The sequence below is a fragment of the Excalfactoria chinensis genome, chromosome 1 (assembly GCF_039878825.1).
Source record: "Excalfactoria chinensis isolate bCotChi1 chromosome 1, bCotChi1.hap2, whole genome shotgun sequence".
NCBI classification, from domain to species: domain Eukaryota; kingdom Metazoa; phylum Chordata; class Aves; order Galliformes; family Phasianidae; genus Excalfactoria; species Excalfactoria chinensis.
This window is the reverse complement of record NC_092825.1, coordinates 149,875,024-149,884,386: the sequence shown is the minus strand read 5'-3', so window position 1 is coordinate 149,884,386 and position 9,363 is coordinate 149,875,024. Positions and strand designations below refer to the sequence as shown.

The 9,363-nt window shown below is 31.9% G+C and overlaps 1 protein-coding gene across 5 annotated transcripts in view; it reads right to left on the bottom strand.

The window, feature by feature from the left end:
- Window positions 1-2,214: 2,214 nt before the first annotated feature.
- The window catches only part of PCDH9 (protocadherin 9), a 698,651-nt gene continuing 691,502 nt past the window's right edge, over window positions 2,215-9,363 (bottom strand). For 4 of the 5 annotated variants that reach the window (XM_072356415.1, XM_072356433.1, XM_072356424.1 and 1 more), the window contains one exon: window positions 2,215-7,393. In XM_072356415.1, coding sequence (XP_072212516.1) covers window positions 7,020-7,393 — 374 coding nt within the window. In that variant the 3' untranslated portion in view covers window positions 2,215-7,019. The remainder of the gene's footprint in view (window positions 7,394-9,363) is intronic. The other variant, XM_072356453.1, reaches the window with a different exon arrangement.

Genomic DNA, 9,363 nt, shown 5'->3' with positions numbered 1-9,363 from the left:
GTTAATCTGAAAAGCAATCAATTGTATATTGCCTTTTTCATATGTTTGTCTTTGCAAATTGGTAACATATTTTTTTTACTAATTTTAGCCTATGGATAATTTGCAAGCTATCTGCAACTAATTTTTTAACAATTTGATACTCAAAATTAATTAGCCTTAGTTATTGAAATCACTTGTTTCTGGTCTTCATGCACATTTGTCAAGTTGAAACATTTTTTAATGTATACACTTGAGTGATGTATGTACATATTATTTAAAATTAGAATTTCTTGAAAGAATGTGAATACAAAACAGAAATGTCCAGTGTGCATATAAACTAGGAAACCTCAACTGCCTTAGGTCCTGTATACCATTTTATGGTACTGTGGCACCTCTCCAGAAAACATTCAAAGCAACAGGACATTAAGAGAACAATAATCTGTCTGTGGAATACTGTACTGACTGAAAAGGCAGAATATGACTTTTATCATCTAATATTTGTGAATTTCTAGCTTTTTTAAATTATTATTATTAAAAATTCACATTTATTTAAATGTAACTAAGAGTCATTAAAAACAGTTTTCAGTTTTGTCTATAAGAAATGTTTGAGCTCTTTCTAGTTGGCCCTCTCTACAGTACAATGATGGAATTGGACTCTATTAGATTTCTCAGTCAGCTACTGTACATGGCATTCTTTGAGTACAGACTCTATCCCTCCCCCATTTGAGACTTATTCTATATTTTCCTAAACAGTGAAGAATGGATGTTCATTTTTTATAACTGTAATAAGCAATTCCTACAGATTTTATTACACATTTATTTTAGAGCTAATTCAAAGTATTGATTGCATTTTAATTTCATTTGTGAGTAAAGACAAACAGACACTTAGAAGTCAGTGGGGCATTCAGAGTTACATGAGAAAATGTTATATGAATTTTCCTTTTGACTTGGACTATGTGCAAGGAGATAGTAAACACATAGAAAGACACATTCTTAAAACTCATATCACTAATAAATATTGTTATAGGTATATATTTAGACAAAAGAAGAAACAGTTATAATTCCCGTACAGTACTTACCCATTTAACATTATCACATGGTTGTACATACAGGATTATAACAAGCAAAAGAAAGCACTTTATTTAATGAATAAATAATCAAAAGCATTGGTGAGGGTAGTCTTGAGGATATGCTGCTTCATACATTTTAAAGTACATCAAACAACAAAATCAATAATCCCAAAATTCCATTAAATAATACTGAGTAATTATGTGACTGATAATATTTAAGTATATATATATATATAATCTATATATATATGTGTATATATAATCATATCATTATGAATAATTAAGGTATCTATTTACATGCCATGCAATATTAGAATGTGTTGCAATACCTAGGCACAACAGGTTATTTTAAAAATGGCTGTGATAAAAAAAAAAAAAAAAAAAAAAAAAAAAAAAAGTCATGGATAAGGGACATTTATTTCCTTCAGTTCTTTCTTTTTCTAATGCAAAATGAGAAATGGAGATCATTGTGGTAGTTAAAGGTATACTTTTGTTATTGGGTAATTATGTTGGTGATTCTATGATTCTGTGAGTTAAGTAGCAGTGTAAAACTTAAAACTGTAGGTACAGACATGAAGTGTTGCACTTACAGAACTGCATACTTCAAAACTTAGTATATGGCATGCATGTCTGTGATATTATTCTCTCTGTGGATGCAGTCTTCTGAAATGCTGAGTTTCTACAAAAGGATGATTGGTGTTATGTTTTAGAGAAATTAACTGCATTAATTGTCTCAGAGAGCTGTGCACTATTTTGCAAGATAAGGATACATACTGGCATGTAAATTCTATTAGTCTTCAATGAAGTGATGTATCTACATGAATAAAAGCTTCTAATTCTGCATTTATTAGCATTAATTTTGGTTTATGAATCAATTACAATGAGTTTTCACATTTTGGAGATTACAGACTGTTTCTTTTTCAAACATTTCCTAATCCACTGCATACTAAAGGATTTGCTATTTTTATTAGTAAATATAGGCCAGATCCTGACATTTTTCTTCACAAGAGATTCATGATAGCTTGAAAAGTCAGAACCTGTTCCTTCATGTTATGATCTTGCTATGCTTAATTGATTGAAAACAAAAAATAAAATAAAATGAGACCCCACTAGGGGAAAAAAAAAGAAAAGGGGAAAAAAAAAAAAAAAAAAAAAAAAAGTTTGTTATATAAAGAATAATACAGGAGAAGCCAAAAACAAACAAACAAACAAACAAACATACAAAAACGACAACTACAACAACTACAAAAACACAACAAAAAATTAGGTGTAGTGTTATGGGATAATTATATTTGATGGGAACGTTCACTGATCAGCAGTGAAAGTTAAAAATCTAATATTAATTTATTCTGAGCTTGACTTTCCACTATATTTAACTGATTTACATCTCTGAGTAGTGTTGTATCATATTTTCTACAGAATAAAACACGATGTACAGTTCCAGAATTGGTTTCCATTTTGAAGATTTTCTTCTCAGCATCAAGGAGTGCAAGCATATAAATTAAACAAAATTGAGATTTTGAAACACAATTATGCCTAACTGTATTAAAGAAGATAGAACTGAGCTTTTAGAAATGATGTTGTGAGTACATAGTTGCTTTCACTATCTAAATTGGCATATGTGAGCACACATGCTCAAGAGAACTTTTACTGTTTATCTTACTCAGGGCAAGTCTACATGCCATCAGGAAGATCTATCATCTGAATGAGGTAAATACTTTGTGGTCACAGCCAATTAGTCTTACCACAGTCTACTTGTTCTTCTGTCTGAACTGGATATAATACCACTGCAGTGCTCTCATGTCATTAGAAATACTTTTGTAACCTACTGTAGAGGTATCCCAAACTACTGCCTAAGGCTGTTAGACACTACACATATTCCTTCTTTCATGTCATGAGTCCCAAAGGTCCCATGACATTACTGGTTGTCATGTGCTATGATTCTTACTGTGTCCTATTTTGTGAAAGCCAGAAGTACCTCCATTTTTCCAAAACATCTCAAGATAAAAGTTCTCTCTACTGTGCACCACTTTTCCATGTTTCTTTGCTTTCTCATGTCAGCTTCACCAGCATTTATCACAGCAGTACTTTCACACAGATATCTATTTCTTGTCTATGTCACTTATGTATTCAATTTTTTAGTTTCTTTATTAGTCTTGTCTAATCTGGGCTCAAGTCCTAATGATTCTTTCTGATCATGATTCCTATTCATGACTTGCTAAAAGTTAATCATCACACTAGACAAATAATGTGTCTTTATGCCCATTAAAATTGATGTCCTCCATAATGTATATACTCCTTCATTCTGCTCCATGTACATTTCTGTCTTTCAAGACAATTGCTTGGGAAAGATGTTCTAAAAACTGTAGTAAGAGTTTGACACAGACAGAGATTAAGGGTTAACTAAATCCATAACTTTCTATTTGGACAAACAGCTCTGGTCAGTGACAATAAAAATAATGAAACTTTGAAAAAAAAAAAAAAAAACTTTTTGTTTTGTTTATCTTTTTAGTATTAAATGTGTACATAAAATAATAATAAATAAATGGTACCTGATCTTCGTAGCTGAAGAAACAAAGCTAGAACTGGCATGAGAAAGGCAAAGATATGTAGTAAGCTTCAGTAAGGTTCACCTTCTAATTCTGTGCAGTGGGATTAGCTTTTTATTTTTAAAGTCTCTTTTCTCAAATATCACTAAATCAAGATCTAATTTTTCTTTACATATATATATTCTTATTTTTCTCTGTGTGTGTGTGTGTGTATTTTTTGTTTGTTTGTTTTTTAACGGCAGTACTAGTATTGATGATTGACCAAAAGGAATAATTGCATTCTGAATACAGTCTTACAGCCAATTCCAGGTGATGTGAAACCCCTTGGGTTCACCCCATCCTCAGTGCTATTTATTTATTTATTTATTTATTGCATGTTTGTTTTGTTTTAATATCATATGTTTTAATATGATAAGTATATAAAAGTTGGGTGAGGATTTAAATATTTAGAACTATTAAAAAAAGTATTAATAAGATGGGAAAAATATTACCTGCAAGAAATTTTAATCATATTTATTTGTGCTCTTCCTACACAGGTTGATGGCAGCAAAAATACTCTTTCTCTGGCATTATTAACATCATTGTGAGTTCTTATTTGTGAAGAAGGAAATTTCTGTCCTTTAGAGATTTCTTTTTCAAATACAATATGTTTTAAAAGGCACTTAAATTTTAAAATAGTTGGTGTTATTTGAGTTTGCAAATAATTATTGTATTTCTGTTTTTGTTTATTGAAACTCAGCATGTTCAAAAATAGGTTACTTTTATTGTTACTTCATTTTCAAGTTTGCTTGCCTTATTCTTTTTCCTCCACCATGCTGCAACAAAAGTTATTATATAATCTTGCACACTTTCTTGTAAGAAAGTGTTTGCTGTGTTTTGAAAATACTTTCTCTCTGTTCTCAAAAGAAACACTGAGGTGTGGCAAGTGCTCACTTTTCCATACGCTAGCTGTACAAAGACTTGCACAAGTATGCTTATTACACGTGTTTAATGTATATCTAATGAATAATCTGGGCCAGATTATGCCATCTTTGTGCTGGGTAAGTAAAACTTTATGCTACTTAAAGAACTGCTTTTAAATAAACTCCTACTTACTACAGAAACAACAGAATATTAACCTCTGCATTTATCATTTGTGCATATTCCATTCTTATACCTATGTATAAGAACCAATGGACCATGATATGCTTAAATAAAAATCTGGAAATTCAGAATTAAACAAAGAAACAAATAACAAAGGAAAGAAAGAAATTAATAGGAATAATGTCCCTAAGGCATCTGCCCAAGAACTAACACAACACAAACAGGAATTCAGAACATTTATTGCAAGAGCTGAATAACTAAATAACGTTGAACTGGCAAAGCAGTAACAAGGATAACTGGTTAGATATTTATTCTGTCAAAGTCACCAAACACCCCTCACAAACTGACATAAGTACTGCAATAAGCAATGCACCCCTAACCCATTTAATGCCTTTTATATTGCGGAGGAAGAAAATAATGTGAATTACTATACACAAAAGAATAAAGGGAAAAAAAAAAAAAAAAAAAAAAAGTGTTTGTGATAAGAACAAAATCACCTTCAGGTTATCTAACTGTTATTTTAAGACTGATGTTTCACTGTGGCATAAGTAACTTCTGTGTGTTTGATTTTTTTTTCGTTTTGTTCTTTTTCTGCAAGGACTTTTTTTTTTTTCTTTTTTTTTTTTTTTAACTTTGCATGCTATTTATTTGTGTAAATAATCTGTCATGCTTTAACAAAAACAATCTAAGAATGTTTGGATTTGGATTTGCTTTGCGTGCAACTTAGATCTTATTAACATTGGTAGTCACTCTGCTGGTTTGACGGAGGTGACATAATACTGGTACCTGCCAGGCATTGACCAACTATGATAACAAACAGTTAAACAGCAATAATTAGAGATTTAACCCTTTATTTCCCCCAACTAGCCTACCAGGAGAATGCTCTGTTACATCATGAAGGCACAACACATTAAATATTCTCTGGCTATGGTCTAAAAACACTTGTGTTACTACAACGTTAACGCAGATGAAGATTCACACAAATGCTGCTGTTTCAGCAATACAAACTGTCTTAGGTATAGACACACTTGCCCCATTCAAAAATCATGATTATTATATTTTCTTCCTTTATAATTTCCTTTAAAATTCCAGCTGATATCACTGTCAGCTGTCACTCATTAAATTCCAGATTGCAGCTAACTTGATCAAGGATTTCAAATTAGCAGCTTTCACCCCTACCCACTGTATCAACAAAAATCTAAATACTTATCTGCTTTGCAGTTTCCCTGTTTTATGAAACAGAATGGAAGGTAAAATTAAAAAAAAAAAAAAAAAAAAAAAAAAGTTGCAATTTTTTAAAGCCCTTACATATATTCTTTCACTGCTTAATATTTGGAAAACAATAATAATAATAAAATAATAAAAATCTGTCTTAGTGCCAGGATCATTTGCTGCTACTAGAAAGGAAAAAAAAATAAAAAAAATAAAAATTCTTGCCCTCCTTTCTATCAGCATACCAGCAACCTTCTCTCCACCTCATCAGTCCTTTTTTTTTTTTTTTAATTCTTTTTTTTTTTTTTTTTTTTCATTTTTCTTTTCTTTTCTTTTTTTTAACACAAGTGTTTTAAGTTCCTTGGAACACTGTGTGTCAGACAGATTACTAACACAGAAACATCATCACTGAAAATGAAAGCAAAACAACGGGAAGCAAATGAAAGCAAGTAAAAAGCAACTCTGAAACACAGAAATGCTAACATATCTTTTCAAGTTAATGTTATAAGTACATAATTTTGTAAGTAATAATTGTTTCTATTTACAAGTATTTGAACACTAATTGGCTTAAAAGTGTCCACTAGCATTAATAGCACAGTAGGTTTAATGTTTACAGTTTCAGTTGTTTTGTTTGCAATATGTTCTCAAGTATAATGGTCCCAGCATAGATCAATGAAAACAAAAACTTGATTTTTTAACTGGATATTCTTTTCTATCATTGCAATTCAATGAACTTTCTTGCTTTCCCACTTTCAAAATGCATCTTCTGTTGTTCATAGCAGCAGTCCAGGGTCAAAAAAACCAAACCAACAACAACAACAACAAAAAAAAAAAAAAAAAAACAAAAAACAACAACAACAAAAAAAAACAGCAATAAAGGAATTTTCTCAGACTGGAGAGATTGCTGCAGAGTTTGATCATGTCTATTTAACAAAACCACACAACTAGTAGGAAGTCTTTCATCTTGCAGAACGTCATATCTTCCATGGTGCTAACATAAAGATATGCATATCTCTGCTAGGCAAAGCATAGTTCTAAACATCTACCCAGTACATAAAGCTCTGACACACACATAGTATTAGCAAGTCTAAGTAGGCTAAAGTCATTGGCCCAAAGTAACCATTTCTTATAGCTGGTGCTCCTTTGGACTCTCAGCAGCTCCTGACGCCTGTTTATAAGACTTCAAGTTGGCCAGAGGAATGTCAGTGATGTGATTGCCAGTGTTGAAATGGCCCTCACTGGAACCATACTGCTTTCGATCACTGAACTGGTTTCTGTTGCTATCTTCTTTCCAGGTCCTGGTCAGTGTGTGTCCATTAACTAATTTGTCCTTCTTAACCCATTCTTTCTGAGGTGCAAAGGTAGACATAGGAGACTTTGGCTGTTGGTATGGACCCAGGCTGGGAGGCATCCAACAGTTATCTGAATGACCCAAAACAAGGCATTCTTGAGTACACATCTCTGTAGCTTCAGCTAATCCTCTTGGCCCAAGAGGCCCATCTGTGAAAGAACAAACAAACAAAAAAAACAACAAAAAAGAAAGACAAAGGAGGGGGGAAAAAATGACATAACATTAGATTTTGATATTTGACATGACATGTATACATATAATTCCTGAGAAAATTAACAATAATTCTGAAAAAAATATATTGTGTCTTTCACAAAACTTGTTATGTTCATGGTAAATCCTAGATACTTTTCCATGGTTTTTGAGTGGTTGTTTTGTAGGCAGTGTACTCTCTGGACATAAAGTCTCTACATGTATGCATACACAGTTTTCAAAAGATGATTAAATTACTCCTCAATTATTAGTCTTAGGTTCTACTCATAATAAACTTAACTCTTCAGTCACGCTGAGAATATGAAACTAGGTAGGTGAAAATATCACTCTTGCAAATACTGAGTGAGAATTTATACATGCAAAGGTCCATAGTCTGGATGAATTATTTTGCTTTTATCCCACCTTATGCCTTTAACACTTTAGCAATTTGACAGCAAACTGTCAAAATGCTAGGCATTTTGCTATCTGAAAGTGTGCCTGCTCAAAGGCATTATCTGAATACTGAAAGTTTCTATATTTCTACTATTTCACAAACATAGGTTAGTACATAGTTCTAGACATCTACAGAATAAATAAAGCTCTGATACATACTCCCAAAGAGTGGCAGAGAAGTAAAATCTTTTAGGATTTACTGCAAAAACATGAAAATATTGCAAAAACTCCAACAGGCAACAGAAAACAGAGTAAAAACTGTAATTTTTCTGACCATTAACACACATCTCAGCAACCATTAAAATGAGGGGTAAATAAAAAAGGCAGGTTATATAAATCTTGTTCATCATAAAGAATTGTTTTCATAACTATTTGTAAGTCAGAAATATGAGAGCACAGGAGAATGAACTTAAGATCAGTAACGTACTACACATACTAAATATCTTCATCATTTTCCACACACCAACAAGGACATCTGGTCATCTGCAGGCATCTTGCAGTCTAGCAGATAGGTCACCCATATCTTCAGTACACTATATTCCTCTCTGTTATAGTGTATTCCTAAATGACTGAACTTGTTCATCTAATCGGACTGCATTTATGAGGAAGGACAAGCCAGAAAAAAATGTAGAAAATCTACTTCATGTGTCTTTGTGAGATATTTCTCAGTATCTGAAATATATTTGCTAAGTGTTGTAATTTTGAGAATATTTTAAGATGACTTTTCTTGACTTCAGAGTAAAACAGCTAGCTAATTTTGTAGACATTTGAAGAGCTAGAGACATTTTTCCTTGATTAAAAAGCCCAGTAACAGGAAAGAAATTATAGACTGATTTTTGAGAAAGAATTTTATGGGGGAGAAGGGAAAAGTGAAGTCAGGAAGCATGTTGAAAAGTGGTATAAAAAAAGAAAAATGTCAATGACGTACACACACACACACACACACACACACACACAAAAGTTGTTTAAAACAATATAAATGGTATGCAAATAAGTGAGGACACTAACAAAGATTTCTGCATTACAATGCTGAAGAATATTTTGTTTTCTTGCGCACTATGTATGTACAATAAATTATCCACAATAACAGGTCTCTTCCTGAGCACTCAGATTATCCCAATTAATCTAATAATTGCTATTTTTTTTCCACAGATTTCTTTTTTCTTTTTAAGTTGACACATAATAATGTATAGTAGTCAGTTCCACAGATTATCAACTTGCTGCTTTCACACATGCAAAGGAAATGCAATAAGATCTAATTCTGCATGTTCAAATGTAATTTGTTCTGTTCTTATTTCTGAATATCACCTATTTTGAATATCTGGAAAATTTACAGTATACTGTTGTCTTGAAAAAATGCAATAAACTACAATAATGCAATAAAATGCAATAAACTACAATAACAGTTGTTCTGCATTCCTTGTATAACTTGTATTCCTTGTATATATAAGGAAGGAAGGAAGGAAGGAAGGAAGGA